General features: G+C 44.8%; 1 protein-coding gene across 11 annotated transcripts in view; it reads right to left on the reverse strand.

Moving 5' to 3' along the window:
• The window catches only part of MAP2K4 (mitogen-activated protein kinase kinase 4), a 172,054-nt gene that overhangs the window by 19,240 nt on the left and 127,071 nt on the right, over window positions 1–25,743 (reverse strand). For all 11 annotated transcript variants that reach the window (XM_084647523.1, XM_084647525.1, XM_084647521.1 and 8 more), the window contains 3 exons: window positions 24,172–24,291; window positions 20,593–20,644; window positions 15,625–15,752 (listed from right to left, as the gene is read on the reverse strand). In XM_084647523.1, coding sequence (XP_084503649.1) covers window positions 15,625–15,752; window positions 20,593–20,644; window positions 24,172–24,291 — 300 coding nt within the window. The remainder of the gene's footprint in view (window positions 1–15,624; window positions 15,753–20,592; window positions 20,645–24,171; window positions 24,292–25,743) is intronic.

The raw sequence follows: 25,743 nt of genomic DNA on the forward strand, positions 1-25,743 counted from the left end.
CTTAGAGGTTGTAGACTCAGCTCCTGAGCTTATGCTCAGAGGCCTTAGTTTGGTGTACATGATGGTCTCCCTGGCCCAGTTCTGAGGGGGGTCTCATGGCCTTTTCCATGAGATGTTCTCTTAGCAGAGCTCTCAACCCTCATGGGTTCGAGGAGGGAAGGAGTGACAGACACTGCAATTAGTGAGAAGTGAGCCTCACCAAGGCAGTAAAGGCAGCACTGGTGTTTGTTGCTCACTGAAAAGGAGCAGGGGCAGGGTATGCAGTTCTTAAACCCTGGGATTCTGGAGATAGTACTTGTCTGTGGGGAAAAAACTCCCCAAGGCAGGGAAGAACTAACTCAGCTATACTAACTATGCTACACACTAAAAACTATCAATACCAAGAAGTATTTACAATATATTTTTATGGTTTAAGTTGCGGGAGCTACGGACACACAAGACTATGCACTGGTAAGAAGGAACTGGAGAGGCGTTGGTCCGCACCTCCCTTTATACCCTCGGTTCAGAGCATGAAAAAAACAACTGCACATTTGCAGACCAATGGATACTATTTGCCAAAAATCTCTGGACTCTGGCTTATGGTGTGCATGGGTATTCATATGTGGAATACACATAGAGAGTTGAAGAAGAATCTTCATTTTTACATGCCTGACTGGTGGGTCTTGTTCACATGTTCAGGATCATACTGACCAGCAGATTTGGGGTCAGGAAGGAATTTCCCCCCAGTCAGATTGGCTGTGACCTTGGGAGTGTTTTGCCCTCCGTTGAAGCATAGGACATGGTTTGCCTGCTCGGATCCTATGGGCATATCTCACAATATCAATTTCCATCAAAGAAAGGTAGGTTTAAGTACCTGCAGAGCAAGGCTCAGTCTTAACTGAGGAGAATGCAGAATAAGTGGTGGGAGAGGAAAGCTGCAGAAATTCAGCATTATGCAGCTCCAAACAATGCAAATATGTTCTTTGACTCTCTCAAAGCAGCCTATGGACCATCTAAATATGGCACAGCCCCCTTGAACTCGGCAGATAGCACAACCTTCATCAAAGACAAGGAGGGAATGGTGCAGAGATGGGCTCAATACTTCAATAATCTACTCAATAGACCGTCCACAGTTGATTTGTGTGTCCTTGATCATTCACCTGAGAAACCCATCGAAGATCTCGACCTCCCTCCAGTTGAGGAAGTTTTGAAAGCCATCAAACAACTGAACTCTGGCAAAACCTCCGGAAAACATGGTATTGCAGCAGAACTGTATTGCAGTAGAACTGTATAAAGTAGCAGGCCCCAAGGCCATCCAGGTATTTCATGACATCTTGAGTAGCATTTGGGAGGAAGAAGATATGCCACAAGACTTCAAAGATGCTATTATTGTATCATTGTTAAAAAACAAAGGCAGGAAAGCTGACTGCAGAAACTACAGAGGCATTGCTTTCCTCTGTGCAGCAGGAAAAATACTACGTCACATTCTATTGAACAGATTCATTACAAACATATCTGAGGAGAATCTGCCAGAAGCACAGTGTGGTTTCAGACCAGGTCGTAGTACTGTGGACATGATCTTTGTCGTAAGGCAGGTCCAGTAAAAACGTTTAGAGCAGAACATGGACCTGTATACAGTTTTCATCAATTTGACCAAAGCTTTTGATACAGTCAACAGAGAGAGTTTATGAGCTATTCTGCATAAACTGGGCTGCGCAAGAAAGTTCATACAAATCATCCATCTGTTCCATGACCACATGACGCTGCAAGTGGTTGCCAGTGGTGACTTTTCTGATGTGTTCAAAATCTCGAATGGAGTGAAGCAAGGCTGCATACTTGCTCCAGTGCTGTTCAACTTGTTCTTTGCCTGTGTCCTCAAGGTACTTGGATCAGGGGATATACATCTGCTACTGACTCAATGGCTCCCTCTTTGATCTTCGAAGATTCAGTGCTAAGACCAAGAAGCTGGAGAGACTTCTCGTCGAGGCACTTTTTGCAGATGACTGTGCCTTGATGGTCAGTAGACAAGACGACCTTCAGGTCATCGTTGATAGATTTTTCTGAAGCATCCCAGCTTTTTGGCTTCACCATCAGTCTTGGGAAGACAGAGGTCTTGTTCCAACCAACACCTCATTCCAATGCCCCAGCGCCAGCCATCTTCATCCAAGGCACACAGCTGAAAAATGTGGATCAGTTCAAGTTTTTGGGCTGCACCATCTCAAGTGACAGTTCCCTTGATAGGGAAATTTCCTCCAGAATTAGTAAAACCAGCTAGGTCCTTGGTCGACTCCAAACAAAAATCTTTAACCAACACAACATTCGTCTCTCCACCAAATCTAAGATCTATAGTGCAGTGGTTCTAACATCTCTCCTGTATGGATCTGAGATGTGGCCTCTTTATAGACGTCACATTAAACAGCTTGAGCAATTTCACATGCGCTCCCTCTGCTCAATAATCAGCATTCGCTGGCAGGACAGAGTGACCAATATTAAGGTCCTTGAAAGAGCAAACACAACGAGTGATGAGGAAATGTTACTGAGAGCACAACTTAGATGAACTGGACATGCCATCAGAATGGAAGACCACCATCTCCCAAAACAGATCGTGTTTCGGGAGCGGAGTCAGGGCAAAAGAAAGAAGGGTCGTCCATATAAGTGCTTCAAAGATAATCTGAAGAGCAGTTTCCAGTGGGCTGTCATCAATCCTAAAGAACTTGAGCAAATGGCTCAGAATAGGACTCACTGATGATCTCTTACAAGATCAGCATGTAACAGGTTTGAGCAGGATTGACAAATTCATCTCCAGGCGGCATGTGAAAGGTGCCACAGACCTGCATCATCAAACATCATAAATACAGACTTCCCATGCCCTCAGTGCGGCCGACTCTGTGCATCAGGATTCAGACTTCGAGCCATATGTGTAGCCATAGATGAGAACTGCGACAACAACGCAGTGAAATGTAAAGGCTTGTGTGGGTTGAAGAGGCTTGTGATATACAGGAGGTCAGAATAGATGATCTAATGGCCCCTTCTGGCTTTAATCACTATGAAATCATGAAAGGGAAGGAGCCATCACCATGTGACCAGCCAGCTCTCCACAGGCCACTGGGAAGGGCCCCATGGACAATAGTGTGAGTTCCTCTAATACGTTGGGGGGGGGAGGGGGAGGAGGGGAGAGGACCATCACTCTGGCCCATGATATGACATTACTAACTCATTTCTCATTTGCAGCCCACTGTCACATGTGGGTGTGTCTCAGTCATTGCCACTTCCAGATCCCTCCCTCACCTTGATGTGCTGCAGCCTTGTCTACCTAGGCTATTTTCCAGAGTCCAGCTGCAGCTGCAACATAGGTGCTCTGGTTCAAACCTTGAGCACAGAGAGGCGTAGTAGCAATTTGCACTACTGGTGCTTACCACAATATCTAGCAGCTCTGTGTTTGAGATGTGTTAGCTGTATTTCCAATGTTGGTAGCCTCTCTTGGGGCCTTTGTATTATTCTTCTGTCCTAACTAGTGTTCATAGCACTACCTAATTCACTAACTCCTACCAAAGTTCATTAATGTTTTTCACTTCCATTTCTAGATAATAGCGGATATATATTAAATGAGACTGGACCTAACAACAATGCCTTACTGAACACTCTCCCTGACTCAGTACTTTGCTATTTATTTTGGTTATGATTTGCCAGACAGTTTTCAGTGACATGACACTGTTCCAATCTAAATCAATTTGAATGAATTTTTCAATTAAGTTTCTATGAGGCACCCTGTGAAATGCTTTACTAATATCTAACTCTGGTGTATTGACCACCAGCCCTTCATCCATTCTTTTGAAATTCAGTCAAGAGGGAATCAAGTTTGTCCATATTAGTTCTTCATAAAATCATGCTGCTTATGGCTCATGGCTCCATTATTATCTGTACATTTAATGATTTTTGTCTCTTAATATTTGTTCCATTATTTTACTGAGGAAAGAAATTAGACTGGAAGGCACAAATTGCTCATATCATTCTTCATTCCTTTTCCAAAAAATGGAGAAAAACAAACACAAAACTAACCTCTTCTTTCAGAAACGGTCACGAGAAAAGTAAGTTCTTTTACTGAATCATTTTATACCTCCGAATTCTAAAGCTGAGAGATGAAGAGTGCATGACAGAGCAAGAAAAAACACAAAGAGGGAGTCTGGAGCTAAGCAGGAGTAAGGTGCATACTGTAATATGATGATTAGGGGAGGAAGGAACTAATTAACAGAGATCATCCAAAAATCTCAATAACTAATGAACAGGCCTCTGCACAGAGATGAGTCCTTGGCAGAGCAGAGCAGAGCATCTCGACACTTACATGTTCCAACACATGAGAAGACATTCCCATGTGAGAAGCAAAAACTCTTTAAAAGAACAGCTATTGGAGCACCCAAGGTAGACTGATATAGAGCATACAATCCTCCTTCTTATAAATCAGGTGCATGAAGAATATCAACTCAAGTTGCTCCCTGCACTGGAGGAAAACATGGAGAGGCCTGATCAGAAGTAAAAGTCTCTGAAAGATACAAAGGAAGCAAAACTTTATCAAGAAGGTATTTCCAACTGATCAGGAACATTAGCCCAAGAGATTCAGAGAGACACGGAAAATTGAAACTGCAATCAACAGCTAGAAGATGAAAGAATGTGGCATCAAAGAAGAGCAGAAGAGAAACAGTGATGAAGTCATAGACATTCTTCTCCCTACAGGACAGAGAAGCAAACAGCCATGGAAGAGACTTACACCAAAAAGGAGCCTCCTGGAAAGAAAGAGATCACACGTTACTCTAATGAGTGAGTGATTTGGACCTACATATCTGTGGCACAGTTACAGAGAAAACTGGATGGAAGACTGCTGTCAAATGGCCAAAATTAATTGTGTCTCAATAAGGATGATAAAAGATTCTGGGAAATCCCCATATGGACTCCCAATGAAATAAGATTCAATGCAGTTACACTCCAGGGACCCAGAAAAAAAGCTGAAGACAACACTGATGACTTCATAGAGATCCTTCCAATGCCAAACGCGAGTGAAGAAATGAAAAGGCAGAGGCAGAGGTCAACCAATGGACACTGTAAAGAAGGAGGGTTTGGATACACCAAATATGGGAATATCTTCTGAAATGAGACCTTGGTGCCATTTGACAGTCTTCCTTTAAGCAGAAGAGGGACCAGCATTCTGTCTTCAAAACTAGCAGAGCTGTTGCTCCCTCTTCAACCCCCACTTCCTCCCAGGACCAAGTGCCTATATAAACACATGCATCTGTATGTGTAACCCAGCTGCAAAGTTACAGACACCTCTCTACGAAGTGTTGGTTTGTTGCACATAACTATGCAATTAAGACATATTATTGGAAAGTGCAGTCCTCAAAACATGAGTTCTTCTGATTCTTAGTGGTTACACAGTCAAGGAACATTACACTGCATATACTGTAAATTCAACAATCTTTTTATAAAGCACAAAAAACTCACCTCTCTTCCTAACCCACCAGCTATTGTAAATTGACAGACAGTAAATGCAAGGGAAGTCACCATAAAGATCTAACATGTACTCATTTAAAAGCAGGAGCAGATCTGTAAGCGAATGGCACATTTTAACCCTTCTTTCCTTGTAAAAACAGGACCAGATGGATGTGAGATGCAAGCTCTCTCCCTCCCTGGGATACTCCCTCCTCTGCCCTCTCAGAGACATTTAGCACATGGCTGAAATCAGCTCAGACTGAAGGCTGGGGATTTCCCTGATTCTCACAGATGATCAGATCAAAATGAAGCACTGCATACCAAAACTGTAGTCCTGCAGGACACAGCTGTTTGTGGGACTTGCTGTATGTCTAGGTGTACAATTATCTGCACTTTATTTGGCAGTAAGCCATAGTATGGATTCTCCTGGTGTAAACACCAATCTGAATGGTTCCAAGACCTCTGCTGTACTCTAACACAGATGGGACACCAACCTCCAATCTGCCTGAGTGCTAGGCCATTATGCTGTTATTTTAACAGCCGATCCTGTACTAAATGTTTATCTGTTTAGAAACTGTCAAGACAAAAAGGAGTACTTGTGGCACCTTAGAGACCAAAAAACTAACTAAGGTGCCACAAGTACTCCTGTTCTTTTTGTGGATACAGACTAACACGGTTGCTACTCTGAAACCTGTCAAGATAAAAGTATTTAGGGACCCCTGGGAATTACCCATTAACATGGCTTTATCACTTGTATCACAGCATCATTCCAGGGATTTCAGGGAAACTACTGAAGATATGCATTTGCCACTGTCCAAATGACTCAGCTCCTGCAAGGATTGCCGACTGAAGCCACAGAAAGGGAGGGGACGATATTGCTGTACATGCAGACGGCAGGATTATACAGTTTTTAGGACCATAAATAACTAGTTTTGGAAATTACTGTGTTGTTTAGCCAGGATGTCTAGGAAAAATGCTAGCACCCACTCTTCATGCAAATGCAACATCCTTATACTGGACTATTTTAAAGCTGAGCCATGCATTGTTCCCGTAAGAAACTTCTCACATAAAACTTTCTTTTATAAGAACTGAAGACTACACAGAGTAGGGAGTAGGTGCCCCCAAAGCAAAGTTTATTATTTATTAATGATCTGGAAAAGTAGGGAGCAGTGAACTGGCAAAATCAGTAGACAGCGCAATATTATTTCAGTAGATTAGGACTAGAACAGACAGCTAGGAACTTCAGAGGGACCTAACAATGTTGGGTGACAGCAGGACGAGTGTAGGTGAAATTCAGTGTTGACAAAGGCAGCATAATTCATGCTGGAAGGAAGAATTTTCACTAATCATACACCTTACTGGGTTCTTCTTACTGGGAAGACACCTGGGTGTCACTGTGGGCAGATCAATGCCTTTACGTAAATCCAAAGTATGCCATCATGTTGATTCTTGTGCTCGGTTCCAAGTTCCCCTGAGCCAATGCCTCATTTGGCTGATAAGGTTAAGGCACGCCAGTTTCATAGCCAACCGTACACAAGCTACTCCTGGGGGAATTCTGTGCTACTGCACAATGCAGAATTTGTGCAGAATTAATGTTCTGCACAGAATTTCATTTCCCCCCGCCACATAATTGGTGCTGCAGAGCAGCTGGCTACCACTAGAGGCTGCTGGACCCACAGAGCCAGGCTCCCCAGCTTGCTAATACAGGACACTGCCAGGGGGAAAAGGAGCTGGAGGGTTTCCAACAGCTAAACTTCCCAGCAGGCCTTGAAGGAAGGAGACAGTGTGCAGGAAATTGAATACAAGCCTGAGATCCAGCATCAGGCTGTCTCTTCGTCTCGATCCCTGGGCTTGGGGGTGTGGGGAGTGCAGGTGTCTGGCCCTGCAGCTGGGCTCTGGGGGGAGGGGTTGTGGGCATCTGGGTCGGGGGTGCCCCACGGCTGGGCTCTGGGGGAGGGTGTGCAGGTGTCTGGGCCAGGGGGGCCCCAAATACCCCCTCCAGCATCCCCAAAATATCCCTCCCAGTACACACACACCCCTCCAGTCATCCCCAACTATACCTCCCTCCAGCTCCTCCTGCTCCCAGCAGTGTCCTCTATTTGGGAACCTCTATATAGTAACCCTATGGGGGCAGAGTAAAAAAACGAGAATCAACTAAAAGACTGGAGGGGCAGAGTTTTCCCCCAAGATGTGCCCAGCTGGTATGCGTGACACAGCCAGACTGAGGCGCCCAACAAAACCATAACAGAAAAACAGGAACTGAGTTGTCATAGGGGTTTCCTTAGCTCTCTGCTCCTTGGGGAATCTTTTTTGTTGTCTGTATTGTTACAGACATAGTTGCTGACAGGTATTTTCAAATAATTACCAAAATAATTTAAACTGGCATGATTATATTGTTTTATTTGACAAACAAAATTTGCAGAATTTTAAAATATTGTGCTTAGAATTTTTAAATTGTTTGGCACAGAATTCCCCCAGAAGTAACAAGCATCACTCAGTTCTATTCACTCCATTTCAAAAAGACTGCAGAAGAAGCAGAGGGAGGGGTCCAATGACAGGAGAAGAAAATGATTTACTGGCCTGGAAAGACTTCTATAGGAAAAGAGCCTGAAAAGACTGGGACTGCTTTGATCTCAAAATACAAAAGCAAGGGGATATTAAATGAAATTGAAAAGCATCAAATGTCATACTGATAATAAGAAATATATTTCAGGTGAAATACAACTAACCTGTTGAACTCACTGCTACAAGAAGTAAAGGCTGAAACTTCAAAAGCAACTAAGTGACTTAGGAGCCTAAGCTCCATTTTCAGAAGTGAGCTAGGCACTTAGGAGCCTAGGACTCACCGGAAGCCAATGGGACTTGGACTCTGGGTATGACTTTACTACAATTAAACACCCACAGATGGCCCATGTCAGCTGCCTCAGGCTTGCGGGGCTCAGGTTACAGGGCTCTTTAATTGTGGTATAGATGATCAGGCTCAGGCTAGAGCTGCGCTCTGGGACTCTCCCCCTTCTCGGGGTCCCAGAGCCTGAGCTCCAGCCCAAGCCAAAATGTCTACTCTGCAATTTTACAGCCCTGCAGCCTGAGCCATGTGAGCCTGAGTGCAAACATGTGAGCCTGAGTGCGTTTAATTGCAGGGTAGACATACCCTCCAAGGCTTGGGTGCACAAAAGGAGCTAGGCACCTTTGATTCTGTTTTAGGTGCTGAAGTCCTGCTTTTGGGACCACTGCAAAGCACAAAGCTCCAGCTGAATCTTGTAGGTGCCTAAACTCACTTGGCGCCTACGACTTTGCAGTAAAAGTTCCCTTGGTGCCTATGTTACTGTCTCGGGCAGGCACGGCTGCCTCCCTATGGACATCCAGGCACCAATCTCCTGCCAGGGCCCCCCACCCATCCCGAATTTTCACACTTGTTCTCTGTCACCGTACCTCCACAACATGTAGGTCAGGATGGGGGACTGTACTGTGGAGAGCACGGACTCTGAAAGGGACTTAAGAGTCATGGTGAATAACTGAACATGAGATCCCTATGCAATGCTGTGGCTATGAGAGCTAATGCGGTTCTTGGATGTATAAACAAGGGAATATTTAGTTGGAGTAGGGAGACAGTATCACCTCTGTATATGGCACTGGTGAGACCACTGCCAGATACTGTGTCTAATTCTAGTGTGCATATTTTAAAAAAGAAGTTTAACAGTTGGAAAGGGTTCAGGAAAGAGCCACACGAATTATTCTGACAGGTTTCAGAGTAGCAGCCATGTTAGTCTGTATTCGCAAAAAGAAAAGGAGGACTTGTGGCACCTTAGAGACTAACCAATTTATTAGAGCATAAGCTTTCGTGAGCTACAGCTCACTTCCTCAGATGCATCTGAGGAAGTGAGCTGTAGCTCACGAAAGCTTATGCTCTAATAAATTGGTTAGTCTCTAAGGTGCCACAAGTCCTCCTTTTCTTTTTACGAATTATTCTATGTCTGGAAAACCCACATGAGTGAGAGACGTTAGGAGCTTGATCTTTTTAGCTTATCAAAGAGAAGTTTAAGCAGTAAGCGAAAGTTTAAGAGAGCTGTATACCTTCACGTTACCTGAGCTAGCTATCCTTTACAGAGCCCTGAGTGCTGGACAGCTGCCCAGCAAGCCAGATTATGGTGTGGCACTGACATTGTCGCAGCCATGGCCACTAATGACACATTAGCCCAGCAGACAGAGCTGTGATGAGCCAATGACTTCACAGAGCTATGTTAGCCCAGTACCTAGGGCTGTGCTGAGGCGGTGACTTCCTGGAGCCTTGCGTCCCTTCACGTCATCCAGCAAGAAGGCTTCCGTGGGGTGAGGACCTCACAGAGGCCCATGAGCCTTGAACTAACCCCAGCAGGAAAATCTTTGGTGAGGACGGTGACTTTACCAAGGTCTCTATGCCTACTACCCATGTCCACACTACAAAAAGATGTTGGAAAACTGGAAAGGATTCAGAACAGAGCCACAAGAACGATTTGAGATCTGGAAAGCCTGCCTTACAGAGAGAGACTTCAGAAGCTCAGACTATTTACCTTATCCAAGAGAAAGTTAAGAGGTGACTTCATCACAGTTTGTAACCACCTAGAGAAAAGTTGTGGATGATCATTCCGATCGTGGATAGCACTCTATAGCACCTTGGGTTCCTGAGTGAGTACAGGGACCAAAGGGGAGGCTTTGCACCTCCCTGATGCTGGGGCAGGCAGGAGGCAGAGAAGCCCGAGTAGCAGGTTAGAGCAGCCTGCGGACAGCCCTAGCTTTCCCTCCCTACCTTAATTCACGTAAAAGAAAAGTGTTGTTTCCCTGCCTTAATTCACGTAAAAGAAAAGTGAACCATATCAGAACTCTATACTTCCTATTCATGTAATAACACAGGCTCTGTTTATTGACTTGCAGTGCCTTTGTAGAGCAGCTGACCCTAGGAGCCAATTTTTAAACACTCTGCATCTGACTCCCAGTGACAGAAATGTCTTTTCTCTGCAAAGCTCACATCTTGCCCTAAGTGATAAGGCACTTTGGGCTGAATGTCCTGCTCACAAATGTGGCTGGTCACAGGTCTTGCTCGTTTTGTATAAATTCTCTCCATAGTCAAGTGTCTAAATGTACAGGATGGAAACAACGTTCCTGCTTTCTTCCCCAGAAAGAGAGATGTGGGGCAACTGAAGCGCAGACGTGCCCTAACTGTCTGCAGTGGAAGCAGTTCAGTGTGGACTGTGCACCAAGTGATGTAATGAGCTAAGTTTAGACAGGAGAGGTCCCACACTGGGCTAACCTCATCAACATTTTTAGCTTATGAATGAGTAAGCAGAGGTATGTTCTCAGCCTAAACCACTGAAGTATGCGAGTGACATCACCAGCATGCCTTTGGCAGAAAGGGTTTGCTCAGAGCTCAGGAATCTCTTGAGTTATTCTCTACGCTGCTTGTGTCAGACACATGGAACCATGCCATGATACTCGGACTGGGATGTCTCCCCCTGAGGCTATTTGCACGTGTCTTAGTTCCTACTAAAACACATTTACTTAATCATAAAGCTATTTCTGGCTGCCCAACTTCAGAGAAATAACAATCATTTAATTCAAAAGCATCTGAGGAGATTTAACTGTATGATGTACGATCAAGAAACAGCCTGACTGCTCTGTTAAGTGAACAACTGAGCCCAAAGAGAACCTGGTCATCAGATCAGGAGTGTGAAGCTGCTACAGATCAAATACAGAGGCTCACTGCAGCCAATGCTGCTACTCTGTCTGTACAAATGGATCACAGAGCTCAGACACCATGAAGTCTCTCCCACATACATGCACATGGAGATTCATGTGAAGCACAGTACAATAGCTGCATTGTTACTAGTCTTAGGAATTCCTCCTTTCAGTGCTTGTGCTGAACTCTGTCATACCCACAGTGTTAGCTATTTGAATGCAGTGACAGAGCTTCCATGTGGTCAGGAAGATTTTCCTTGTTGGGGGAGAAATGAGTTGCAGCAGACAGAGGTAGTGAATCCTAGTCTCATTTATCTCTCAGAGATATTTCTGCAATGCACCTTGCACTGCAGTGTCTGGGTGTCTTCACTCCCTAATAGTGCAGACTAGCTGGCAAATGCAAAAGGCATGTGATAAGTCTCAGATACAACATCCAACTGCCGAAAATCAGCTTTGTATACACACTCCCAGCCAGGTCGTTCCCTCTCACATTGCTACACCTGCCCTCTTGTTGCAGAATCTGCTGCTGTGCAGCTATCCCCTTGCACGTCCCCTGACCTTGATGGCTTTGCAACAAGAAAAGAACACCACCTTAACTCAGGTGTCAAACACCCTTCCTCTCAACAGAAGTGTGATGACTGGATCAGTCTGTCAGGAATTCATGCTTGATATAGGATTGCTATAGGATTGTTTCACTGGAATTAAGAAAACTATGTCTTTGTTCCCTTTAAGAATGGGGTTTTGAACCTGTGGCCCTCAAGACTCTAAACTGCAGTCCTCAAAGGGGACAAATCAACAGGAAAAGTCTCTCTGAAACCCCAGGAGCAGTTCCAGAGTGAGCCCAGAGCGCTCTGAGCAGCTGCTGTTCTTTTCCTGAGGCCTGCTGCATCACTGGTGTGGGAGGAGAGAAGTCCGGCTGCTCCATCGCCTGCCTCCCTGTCAGGCTGGGAATCCCAGGGTGAGCAGGTCAGGAGCTCGAACCTAGGGAAGCCACTAGCAAAGAACAGTTTCCCTTCACACAGCTCCTGAAAGGGCAGGAAAAAGTGGAGTGACAGAAAGCCAAACTGTTCCAGTTCCAGCCCACGCATAGACTACAGCTGCCTGGGTACTACTTTAATTTGCACCATCTGGCAGTGATGCCCTAGGGACCACATACAGTGTAGTGCAACTACACCCTAACCTGACCTGTGAGTCAGGACTCATGGGGAAGGTGGTGTATTAACTGGCTAGGCTGGCCCCGCCTCTCTACACCAGGGCAATCCCTCAGAGAGACTGGTGCCTGAGGGGCACAAAGGGAGCTAATCCAGACAGATACTCTTCCCCAAGCACTGATTGTGGTCCCTTGACCTTTTTATCCCAGGTTGAAGGACCCAGACACCCCTGCGCTCTGCTCTGACTGACAAGAGAATAGGGCTCATTTTAATACTCCAAGGGGAAAGACAATGAATGCCCCAGGAGGGGAGGCCAAAGAGAGCTCTCCTGGGCACATGTAAACAGAGCAATTTGCACAGTGACTCAAGGTATCTGAGGAGACACACCACTGGGGTCTCCCCAGATATCAAGGGGGATGGGTTACCAAAAGATGAGAGCGAGAGGAAAGGGAGACCCAGCACTGGGAAGCTTGACGGATAAAGGCAGAGTGACGCCAAGAGGCCTGGCGGTGATGGGGGGCTCTTAGCTCAGCCCACCTTGATGCACTACTCATGGAAACATGCTGCAAACTGAACTCTAGATGAAGTCTCAACTCTGCAACCTCAAAGGTCTCTATTTGGATGCCCACTGTTCCTTTGTTTTGCATTTCCTATGTGGTTTTCTTCTAGAAGTATGAACAAAACACACGTTTCTGCTCGTGGCAAGAGTGTATTTTCCATTTCAATACATTGGCCACATGGAAAGCCAAAGAGACAGAAGCAAAGAATCCTTTTCAGCACTGGAAACTCAAGACACAGATCCTCTGATGGTGTAAATCAATGTATCTCTGCTAATTTCAGTGGACCTACTAGGCTGGCTGACACCACAGGAGGATCTAGCCCTTAGAGCCTAAATCCTCTACAATTTCATTTAAAAAACAAGTGTCTTTGGTTAATAATGTGACAGGGAGTCTTGCTCACTAAAGCACTGCCTCACAGGCAGTCAACGTCAGTAGTCATCCGGTGTTGTTATGTCCATTGGCTCTTCAGGGGCCTTGCTCCAATGCGTAGGATTGTGTCAGTCCTTCCCTCCCCCGCCCGTGGTCAGGTTCCCACAACACAAAAATGGCCACAATTGGCAGAGGAACCAAGGACTGAGTGGGAAGTGGAAACTAACATCTTCCCACCTTCAGAAAGGGCCCCTCTGGGGAAAGCTTATGTTGCTGTGGCCCTTGTGGTACCCACTTAGTAGACATCTATAGGACATCAGTCTCCAGAGATGCAGTCTAGTGCCTTGCAGTTGCTCTACATTAAATTACCTTCCAAAAGGAAAAAAGAATGACATTTGAGCTGGCACACCCGCTCCCATTTACAAGTCCCTGAAATACAGGCTTGATTACAGAAACACTCACAGATCCTGAACTCTACCTAGGCTAGGGAGCCTGGCTGTAAACCCACCTCCACCATCATGCAGAAAGTTGGCTGTGCAGCCCAAATTCCTGAAGTTTCCATTACATGCCCATTTTCCCCCAGCTAAATGTCATTGAACCAAGTGAATACAAGAAAGGTGCCAGCACGCCACACCCAATGCCAGCATGCTGGCCTCTCCCCCAAATTACATACCACATGAAAGTTCTTAACAACACAAACTATAGTCAATCATTTTTTCTCATTTAAAAAGTCAACAAATGTGCAACTGCAGTCAGGACCTGATCCTGGAGAGGTAGACAGAGAACACAGAGATGTATGTGAATCCTTCCCAACACACACAGTGAGGAGAGAGAAGGAGTAGGCATTCATCCAGCTGTGCATAAGTTATAAAGGAACTGAGGCAGCAGAGAGACAACAAACATGCCTTATATCTTTAACAAGAGTGACCAAACCAGAGGCCTGGATTACGCTAACATTGTACCCACCTTTAAAAGTGAAAAAAGCCCATTGAGCCTCACTTAAACGTAACAAAAAAGAGACGAGAAAATAATTACAGAACAAGTTATAGAACAGCTAGACATGTATAAAATGAGAGGGACAAACCAGCACAACTTCGGTAGCAGTGACCTGTGCAGAATGCCAAGAGATAGTTAAAACAGTGGAAGAGGATAAACGAGTGGAAACAATTAATTTAGACAAAGAATGACTGTTAAGGTACAAGAAAGCACAGTGTGAAGCCCACTGGGATTCAATGAGGTGAAAGGTTGCAGTATGGAATCAAAAGTAGCAGTGATGGCCAATATCACTGTGGACAGGGTTTAATAATGGAATGTACTGCAGGGATCAATACTAGCAATGGTGTCATTCAAGAGATTTATAAATAGCCAGGAAGGGGAGACGAATAGTTGGGTGGTAAATAACTTGGATCAGGAACAGCCCTGCATTCTGATTGGCTGAGACAATCTCCTTTCAGTGTAATCCTCAGTCACTACTGTATGTAAAACCTTGCCTTCAGACTCACTCAGAAGAAGAGATTTAAAGAAAGAGCTTTTTCAAAATGCTTAAAGACAAGCAGGCAAAGTTCTGTGTGACCCTTGGGCTGTGTTACATTCATCTCAGAAAAGCAATAGCTATGAACATAACCAGCCCTCAAACCCATAGCACAAATAAAAATATGGATTGAGATTTTCAGAGCAGCCCAGGGAATGGAAAATGCCCCTAAATCCCACTGACTGCTTTGAAAATCACAATAGTGGAATGAAGTGACTCTTCAAAACCTGCTACACAGATGAAGCAATTTCCATTCGGCTGCTCCCCAGAATTGTATCTTCCGGGTACAATTTGGAAATTTGGCCGTTTGACTGAATCACAATACTTATGAAAGATTTTGCTTTCTATTAATTCTGACAATACCTCACAAAAACAGGACCATTATAGACACAAAACCACTTCCTCCTGAGTTTCCTTCTCTGTGCCATGCTGTTCATTTTCGCATGAAAATCTGGTCCTGGTCGAAGATGCTGGAGCATGAAGTTCTCGCTTTGTCCCAGAACAACAGCCCAGACAGCAGCTGTGTAAGCGCTGCTCAGACCCCCGGCAGATGTGCTTTGACTCTCATCTCCAGGGTCAGAGGAGAGCCCAGTCTCTGTGGCCTGTTTTGTCCTTGGTGTCCCTGTTGAGGCTGCCAGCAGGACAGATCGTTCTAGATTTGCAGTTGTTATTTTTGGTATGTGAATGCCTGCCTCTGGGGAACTCAACTAAGGCACAACTCAGCCAATGGGTGGGAACCACTTGTGAGCTGGGCCTCACTTTAGCCTGAGCTAGAAGGCAAAAGGCTCCATATCCTGTGCCCATCCCAGCCCCCTCGACAACACTGTCAGATCCCACTTACTGCCATGTATGGTCTGCACCCAGCATCTCTTGTTTTGGCGATGGAGTCCACGAGTTGTCCACTAATGCCAAAGTCACAGAGTTTAATATTCCCATTTCTGTCCAGAAGAATATTAGAAGGTTTGATGTCTGTGAGTGAAAGAAAGAAAGAAACAGGTTAAGTCGTGGATGGAGATCTCCATTTCAAAAGCCATGTGGTTGCGCAGTGACAGACACAGACATCAGAAAATCAGAGCTAAGGTTGAACACTTGGTGTCAACTCTTCCTCTTTAACATTTATGTTCAATGGTGATGTCATCACATATTTCCGAAACATACTATCTATCACTGCCTCATAGCCCCATCACAGAGATATCTGGCAGTTTATTTTGGGAGCATTGGCTGGGAAAGTAGGAGGAGATACAGAGACTGTCCTGGTTCTGAAGTTCTTTCTGAAGAAGCCTCATTAGCCACTGTGTTTGGCTCTTAATTAGCAAACAAAACTGTGTTTAGTGGCATCTAAGGTTGTGGCAGGCCACACCTGGGGTTTTTGACTGCAAGTGTACAAGAGGGTGTACAAGCAAGTGTACAAGTGTACACAGCCCACACAGGCTGAGCGGTACACTCCCAGAGAGGGTGTCTCCATGACAACTGGGGCTGTGACTGCCAGCTCAGAGAGACATACCCATGCCAGCTTTGATCAAGCTTGTGTACTAAAATAGCAATGTAGCCACAGCGGCACATACCCAGGGTCTCAGATGGGCAGCTAGCCCATGCCACTGTGATTACACTTCTATTTTTACTGCGTAAGCTCATTCAAAGCTAGTGTGTGTATGTCTAATCAAACTGGAAATTACACGTCCAGCTCCAGTGTAGGTGTACCCACAATGAGCAGCAGCCCTGCTGCCCTGACCCCTTCCCATCCCCACTCAGTCCCTGCCTTTCCCACCACCCAAGACTTGCTGCCTCCATTTTGCCTTTTACTCCCCCACATACCCAGGCTGCCACTGTTCTTCATCCCTGCCCCGCTCCCACTCTAAAATCCTGCTCCCTGCCTTGGTCATCTCTCCTCTGGACTCCCACAGACACTTTCTCCCTGGACTCACGCTCCCGCAGCCCAGCCAAAGGGCTGCTCAAATTCTCTTCCTGCCCTGTTACTCTGCTCAGGTCACTCACTTCTCCAGCTCTCTGCACTGCCCTCCCTGTGCCTCCTGCATCAAAGTCAGGCTTCTCCTTCTCTGCAAGGACTTGTACAGTTCCCCTGTCACCTGTACCTTCTCCTGCTCTCCCCTCGCTCAGTCCCAGCCTCCCCCCAACCTCCCCCTTTGTAGCCTTCTCCCCATCACCTTCACACTGCCTCCCATGCCTCCCCTTCTGAGTGGAACAGTTTCCCCTCTTCCCATGTGTCACAGGACCTCCCACTACTTCACATCCCTCCCCAGAGCTCACCCCTTCCAACAGTGACCTCTGTGAGATCCCTACACAGCCCCTGGTGTGCTCTGTGAAACTGGTCTCTTCCAGGTGGGTCTCAACTAGCGTGTAAGCTCCTTGGGGCAGGGTCTGTTTTCTCATGTGCCAGCTACAGCTTCCCCAGTGCAATTCTGCAATGCAGGTAAAACATCTCCGGCATTTTGAAATTGAAAACATTTGTTGCTTACAGATGGGTCATCTGTGTTTCAGATAGACAAACAAACATACTGAGAAATGCCATCAAATTGAGAGAAGGGCCTCAAGTCACTCAGTCAACTAACACACTGTATCTCACTGTAAATTCCTACTGGGGAAAAGGTTCAGGCAGTTTTTACCACAGTAGCCAAGTAAGGTCAACACTATGAGCCCCACGCAGAAGCTGGTTTGTCACACAATACTAGGACAATACTAAGCCACGAACAGAGGACAGGCAAACAGAGGGAGTTTGCCTGGGGGGGGAGTTCCCACAGAGCTTTTTTTTGCCTTTCAGGCTTCTGTGATCAGTAAATACAACATCTGCAGAGGCTCTTAGAAGGGAGATATTATGGATAGTGAGTGATCAGTTGTTGTGACTTGCACAGGATGTGCCATGTTTGTCTTTCTCCCAGAGGACAGAAGAAACTTTGTCTGTACGAAGTGCAAGCTGGTTTCCATATTGGAGGAGAAGGTTAAAGGACTAAAGACCCAAGTATCAATCCTGTGTTGCAACAGACAAAAAAAGGAAGATTTTTGGATAGAAGTCAGCGTTTGGTACTGCAGGCACAGCATGCTGAAGAATCAGAGAGGGCAGTGCAGAACGGGGAAGAAAATTGGCAGCATGTGACCTCCAGAAGAAGAAAGAGGAGAAACCGTGTATCCACAATGCAGATAGTGGTAAGAAACCGTTTTCAGGCTCTCTGCGCAGGTATTATGGTGGAGAATGATTTGGAAGAGCCATCTGAGGGAAGGGATCAGAAGGAGACCCCATCGACCGGAAAGGAAAGGTTAGAAACCTTGGGAAATGCAACATGAAAGTTCCTCTCTACAACCTCCCACAAACATTTGAAAGTATGCAATGGCGTAGTTAAAGTCACTCACATGACCTGAACTCTGCCTCCATAACACCACCCTGAGAAAAAACAGAAACATGAAACAATTTGATCTATCCATTACACAGGCTCTTCTCATCAGAGACCACAGCCATTAGAATCTTTTACAGTGAATGCACAAACTCAGGCTCTTTTCAGCTATGCACTGTCCCCAGAAGAGACCTACGGTATCAATTCTCAGACACACAGCGAACTGTGGCACTCAATTTACGCAGTTTAGAAAGCTTCCAATGTTCTGACAATGATTCAAATGGCATTAGACACAGAGATAGCAGATCTATGTACAGAAACCACCCAGCTAAGACTGGATTGCCATGGTACCTTACTTACAAAGGAAAAGCACAGATTAGTGTGGAAATGACACATCCCACTAACTACTGGAGATGTGTTTGTATGAAATCAGTTCTAAACCCACTGCTCCATGGCTCTCATTCATAGCACTTCACATACGCCATGAGTATACAAGACAGATTTTCTCCATATTTAGAATGTCCATAGACTACGACTGTGGACTTTTTAAAGCCCTTCCGAAGCAGATGAAGGGGAAGTGAGAAATACTAGTGGTGTGGTCACCGTATCAGGACAGTGGCTTTTCCAATGGAAGATGTTCCCAGAAACTGGCTAGTCACTTCTATAAACAAGCCCTACAGCATGGGCCTGGGCTCCTAAGTCTGCCTTAGCTGACTCCTCGAGGTTTCTGGGAAGATGAAGAGAGGTCCCTCTGGCAGCATCCTCCCTCCCTCCCACTCCCCCTGAGACCATTCTCGCCTTTAGTAATACAGAACAACTGCCTTTAATGAATCAGCCATGTGTCTGCTCTCAATTCCTCCGAGCTGACAGAACGACTCTCCTGAGATCGCGATTCCTCAAGGACCCTCCTGTCCCAACATCTAGGTCTGGGGGTCCCAAGACAAGAGGCTGGGGCCCTCAGCTGAGCGCTAGGACCCAGGGGAAGTAAGGAAAAGGGCAGGAAGGGCAAGTTCTTCTCCTCTTCGCTTCTGCTGCTGCAGTACTCCACCCCTAATGCAGCTTCAACCTCCTGCCTGCATGTGCTAAATTAACCATTGGCCTTTGCTACTCAGACTTTGACTCCTTGCCTTACTGAATTAGCACGCCCCTAGAACAGAGCACAGTGCAGTCAGGACTAGAAAGGGGAGTGAAAGAAACAGCACCAGTACTTTCCCAACTCCACCCATGCTTTCTTGTAGTGACTCCATAGCACTGCAGGGATTGAAGTCATGACAAAAATACTGTGGCTAGTTTGGGGTCCCAGGTGAAGAAAAGTTGAGAACTTCTGAGCTAGGCTGACACCACTTCCCTTTACTAGAGACATAAAGACAAGGGTATGGCCAGAGGGTCTTGGTGATATAGACTTGGTACACTGGGGTAGTTCCAGAGGACTGGAAGAAAGCTAATCCTGTGCCAATGTGAAAAAGCGTAACAGGATGAGCCTGCTAATTATAAGCCTGTCAGCCAGGCATTGATCCTGGGCAAGATAATGAAGCAGATGATATGGCTCAATTAATAAAGTATTAGATGGTAATATAATTAATGCCAGTCAACAGAGGTTTATGATTTTTTAAATGAGATTACAAGTTTGGTTGATAAAGGTAACATAGTTGATGTAATATATCTTCCATTATTGTTTGCCCATGATATTAAAGAGACAAGCTGGGTTCTGTGTTAGCTCGAAGGGTTGTCTCTTTCACCACAGACGTCGATGATAATAAAAGATATGATCTCACCCACCTTCCCTTTGATGTAATATACTTAGATTGCAGTAAAGTGTTAGATTTATTACCACGTGACATTTTGATTAAAAAACTGGAATGATACAAAATTAACAGAGCATACATTAAATGTATTAAAAACAGGCAGACTGGTAGGTCTCAAAATGTAACTGTAAAGAGGGAATCATCACTGAACAGATGTGTTTTCAGTAGAGTCCCATGGGGAATAGTTCTCGGCCCCAGGCAGAGCCATCCCAAGGGTACGGCCAATCGGGGAGATCATTCCGGGCCCCGCACTTTGTGGGGCCCCGCAGGCCAGAGCAATTGGCCGGCGTGTGAACCGCTGGCAGGGGGAGGCTAGCCCCCAGCTCCGCCCCTTCCCGAAGGAGAGTGCGTGGTGCCGCTGCAGCCTCCCCAGTCTTGGGAAAGGAACTCTGTATAGATGTATGTTCTCATTATCTGCACTTACGCACTTCAGATGTCAAGGGAGAATGGAAAAATGACTGAAACCATCCCAAACAAAATACTACGAATTTAAAGTATTTATTTGATATATTTATAAAACTAATTTTAATGATCATCCACAATTATACTTTCACTTAAAATAGGGACTAACCATGAAATTATGCGAAATTAATTTTTTGTAGTTAAGAGGAAAAATAATTGATAATTCCTTTGCAGAAGAGAAACCTACGAACTTACCTCTGTGAATGATTTTCAAGTTTTCTTTTAAGTGGTTTAGTGCTTTCACAGTCTAGGAGAAAAGAGGAGATTTTATGGATGAAAAATAAGTTACTGCAATGAGATTCCTGTGATTATTAAACTATTTGAGCAACATGAGCCAAAACAATAAAGAGGAACCTTGAGTGTCTGAAAGGAAACAATGTAAAGACCTCCATGTCTGTCATCATCATATAAATTTTGACAGGTTTTCACACTCCCTTTTTGGTGTATGTCCACCCTCCAATCTCATTTTTGGACATGTACACTTTTGCAATAGTGGCCATTTTGAATTTTTATGGGGAACATTAGGACTGCCTATGTGTCTGTTTTTTCACAGTTACAGCCATTTTAAAGATTTTAAGGAAAAAATAGGCTTTTTATACATTTTAAATAAAGTTTAGTAAACAGAGGATTAAAGTGTTAAGACATACATATGTTAACAGGCCTTTTTGTATACTGTATGTATTTTTTTGAAATAAAGGCATTAAATATTAGAAACAGAACATGCATTTTTAGAAAAAAATGTTATGCATTTAGGTTGTTTAGAAATAAAGTCTAAAAATAACTATGTTTTTCTGAAATAAAGGTATTACATATTAGTAACAGAACATGTGTTTTAGAGAAAATAAAGTGGGGCAGGTTTTAATACTGTGCAACACAAAGTGAGAGAGGCTGTAGAACAGCCAAGAAAAGTAAAAGCTTTTCAGCCTGTTACAGAAACAAAAAGAAAATAAACTCAGATAAACTGCAGAAAAATTTTAAACCAACAGGAAAGGAAGAAAGCCTGTGTCACTGACCAAGAGGCAGAGAGAGAAGAAAGGCACTTACCCTGGCAGCTGCCAACAGTCAGCCAGTAATTCCAGGACAGTCAGCCTTGGACAAGCCATGCCTCTTGGCTGAGCCAATCAGAAGCTATTCTTTAGACAAGTCATAGAATTTCATTTTCCTGAACCAATAATAAGGTCCCAAGAGGCATGGCTTTTGACAGCTGGTTTGCTTAGGTCTAGAGGTCTTTACCACTCACTCCTCACCTGAGCTCTGCTACTATAAATGATTTTGCAACACAGTGGGAAAGTGGTACTTTGCAAAAGCTAGTGGGGAACTGTGTATGCAGGAAGGAAGCAGGACAGTATGGTTAAGAGCTAACATGGGGGCTAGACAACCTGTCCCTGTGCACCTTCGTCTACCTATCAGTTATGCTCTCACAGAGAGAAGAACCCAACACTCAGAACATTGTTAAAAAAATCTTCCTCATCTCAGTCTGTGGGGCTAGTAAGGGAGGAGAATTTAGGGGGTAGTTCAATGTGTCCACAGAAAACCAATCTAAACCAAAATCAAAACTAAACACACCCAACAACACACTTTCCTTCCTGATGTAACCTCAGGCTTTATGGTAATAACAGGCTAGAGGAGGGATGGTGAGCTTTGTATGTGCCGCTCTCCCCTGTTATAGAGGAACGGTCAGAGAGGTATTTTAGTTCAGTTTTCACACCCACACCTAAACCTGTGTTAGGCATTTCTAAATACAGATTTACGGGCCTAACTTTAGTTACCCAAGTTTGAAAACTGGCTGGAGGAAAAACTACACACACTCAGAACTAGGAGCTCACCTGAAATGCCAGAGGGCTGCAGCGCCGACAGCCACTGAGGCAGCAGGCTGCAGTTCAGTCACCCTTTGAAAAAGGTGGGTTTTGGCACTAGTGGTGGACTGGCACTTTACTTATAAACCTCTGGTGCTACTGATGTCACTTTGATCTCACTACTTTTCTATACCCCAATCCCCTTCCCTCATGTATACACAAGACAATACTCTTGAGGAATGTGGATCATATGGACATGTTAACAATCTGGCCGTCAAGCTATTTCTCTCAGTGTGGCTAATGAAGAACCTATTCCGACTTTTCCAAAGGAGAGTCACTAGAGCCCTGCAAATCTGCGGATATCCGTGGACCATGTTTGTGGATGATGGATTGGATGCGGATACAAATTTTGTATCCACGTAGGACTCTAGGGGTCAGGCCCAGCTAACTGCTATGCTATTTCATGCATGCAGCTCCTGTTACCTAGGTTCTTATTCAGCAGCATCTAAGGACCTAACAAAATGATGATGCATATACATAGTGTTCTCCTGTCACTGTCCCACTGTTCTCCAAGCTCTGTACCTTGGCGTGTGTGTGGGGGGCAGGAGTTGGGGTGGGTTGTTTTTGCTTGTGTCACTGTATTGTGCCTCTCTTGTGGAAGGCTGTTTGAAGAAGCCAGTTGTGTAACTGGCTGAGGTTCACAGACTTCCTGATTCCATTCAAATGAAGCCTCAGCGCTCCTGGACCACAGGAAAAGGTTCAGAAGTTGCCAGCTCTTCCATGCAATCAGCATGCCTCACACTGTGCCCACAAAGCAAGTAATGGGCTTTAATGGTTCTATAAAGCAATCTAACCATTGCTAGGGTACTAAGGAGAAATCATTCTTGCTCCATAGCAATAGGTGAAATGGAGTCTGTGTTGTCCACTCCGTTTTGGCTGACCCTCCAAAAGCTACAAACAAATCCCAGTTGCCCTACACTGATAGGATGGCTCTGGCGACAAGGGGATCCTGAGCTATCTTGCCTTAAACTCACAGATGTCAAACACTGCTCCAAAAGCCTAACTTATTTTTGAGAATTTCCAGTAACAGTAGCAGAAGAGATAAAACCCTATGAGAGGGACCCCCAGAGCCAGCCCCAGTATTGCATGGACACACCCCGTCACTTCCACCCTGCCCAGGACTGGTCTTCCCTTGATTTTGGCAGTACCTTTTTACTCCAAAGTTTACTGACATGGAGCATGTAGCCAAGTGCAGAACTCTTACGTACTCTGAAACTGCCTGATCAAAACACCCCAAGATCAGGTTTTTCCCATCTCTGGGTGGCCAGTGGAGGTGGAAGAAATAGTCACAAGAAAATACAAAATGCCTGAAATGTGACATTTTGTATTTCACTGTGGATTCAAAATCCACCCCATTTCTTTATGAAACCCTGGGGATAAAATATTATCATAAACGCAAAAAAATTTCATTTCAAAAACTTGTGCTTTTTCATGATTTTTCAGCCAAATTACCATTTTCATGAATTCCAGATGCACTGAAAAACATGGGAGCAGCACGAAAAGAGGGCAAGCCAGAAGAGTTCATCCCTCCGTTGGCCCTGCCTGGAATGAGAGCCTCCTGCCAGGCAACGAACCAGCCCTGGGGTTAGTGCCATCTGTTAACGTGACAATCCGGGTGGAGGGTTACTGGAATGTCAGTGAACCAGAACCAGGGCCTTTGGATTCAGCTTGAATTTCAGGCAAAAGATTGTGGGGTGTCTCTATTCACTGAGGCCTCCCCCTCCAGGGCTGCTGACTGCATCTCCACCAAGTAATAAAGAGTTAACATAATATTAAAGCAATGGTAAAACCAGAACCCTAAAGATTCTACAGAATGCAAATAAACCAGAGGGAACAGGGCTAAAAAGTCAAAAGCATAAACTTTTAAAATGATCTTTAAAAATGTGCAAAAAGGGAGCAGCAAAATCTAAATACTTACAGCTAAAGTGATTTTGCCTAAGATTTCTTCTGGAATAACATCATCTAATACACTATATACATATTTGTAAAACTTATCAAACGAGGTAGACATGAGCTCCATACAGATCCAACAGTCACCCTAAAAAAGAACAAACAGATGTCACGGTGAAATAATACATAAGAATCAACAGAATGCAGAGACCCTTTTGAACCTGGTCGGGACCATGAATAGGCAAACATTTATTATGCTCCAACAGCCTGGCCCATGAGGGGGGCTGAAGCCAGGCTGAAGAACCTCGGGTGCACATACTAACATGTACAGTGAAAGTAAAGACATTGGTTTGTGACAATCTTGCCCTACTAGAAGAAAGAGAAGACCACCGGGAGGAGAGGCATCTCATCCTCTCCTGTGTGCAAGATGCCAGGTCACTGGAAATGGAATTGGCAGCTAAAACCCAAGTCTGAGTCGCTTTCCGTCATTTCCATCATTTTATTTAAAAGATGTAAAGGCTACAAAACAAATTACACAGAACCCCGAACCCCAGATAAAATATTCAAACCCAGAACTGAAGCAAATCTCCATGAGAGATTAATATCCCCTCATTTCAAACAGTGCCCCTGCCCATGTGCAGTTCTGTTAATACTGAGAGATGGGTATCTTTAAAAGTGATTTGCAAATGGTTTCATATTTTATATTTGAATTCATTATATCCAGTACAGTGGTAAAGGCAGAATGTAACCTTAAATGTGTTACACAGCTGTGGCCAGAAGCTTTGCCCAGTAATTCCTGCATCAAGCCCAAAACTTCTGGTTAGCTAGAGCAGATCTGTCTAGAGCATATCCTAAGGCATCCAATGTTAAAGCCTTTAAATGATGGAGAATCCACCACAACCCTCTGTATGCTATTCCAGTGGTTCAATGGGTCCAATGGTTAATTACCATGACTTATAATTTTGTGCCTTTTTCCAGTCTAAATTTGTCTAGCTTCCAGCCACTGGATCTCATGCTGCCTTTGTCTGCTAGATTAAGGAGCTCTCCTCTACCAGAAATCTGCTTCTGAGAGTGGTTGTTATGATGTGGTGATGCAAGATAGTTAGGAAAGCTTCAAGATGTAACAGGGTGGTCCATGCTTTTAAGGACATGGGGGCCTAAGGCCAGCCAGCCCAGTTTGATTATTAAACTCAGATGGGAAGGGGTCAGGCAATGCCTATAAAGAGCTGAGTCAATTGAAGACAATGAGGACGACTGCCTTGTCCTGATGAATTTTCCCTAAGACCTGAGATGGGAGCAGTAAACGAGGAAGGCATAGTTCAGATGACTACAGAAGAAGTAGAGCATTAGCCTGTCAGTTATGTCTTAGGGCTCCTCTGGAGTACTATATATTGCATTTTCTGTTATTATGAGAAGAGGGATTGTATTTTTTGTTTGAAAATCTCATGAGAATGGCCACTGAAAAGGTGTGGTGACGGGAGTTTTAGAGGGGGAGGTAAATTTGATTGCATAGCCAGAATGGATGATGTTTAGTACCCATTTGTCCATTGTTACAGCACTCCAGATGTGGAAAAAGAGTACTATATGACTCCCAAAGGGC

This window comes from Lepidochelys olivacea (assembly GCF_965140295.1).
Source record: "Lepidochelys olivacea isolate rLepOli2 genome assembly, chromosome: 14".
Classification (NCBI taxonomy): Eukaryota; Metazoa; Chordata; order Testudines; family Cheloniidae; genus Lepidochelys; species Lepidochelys olivacea.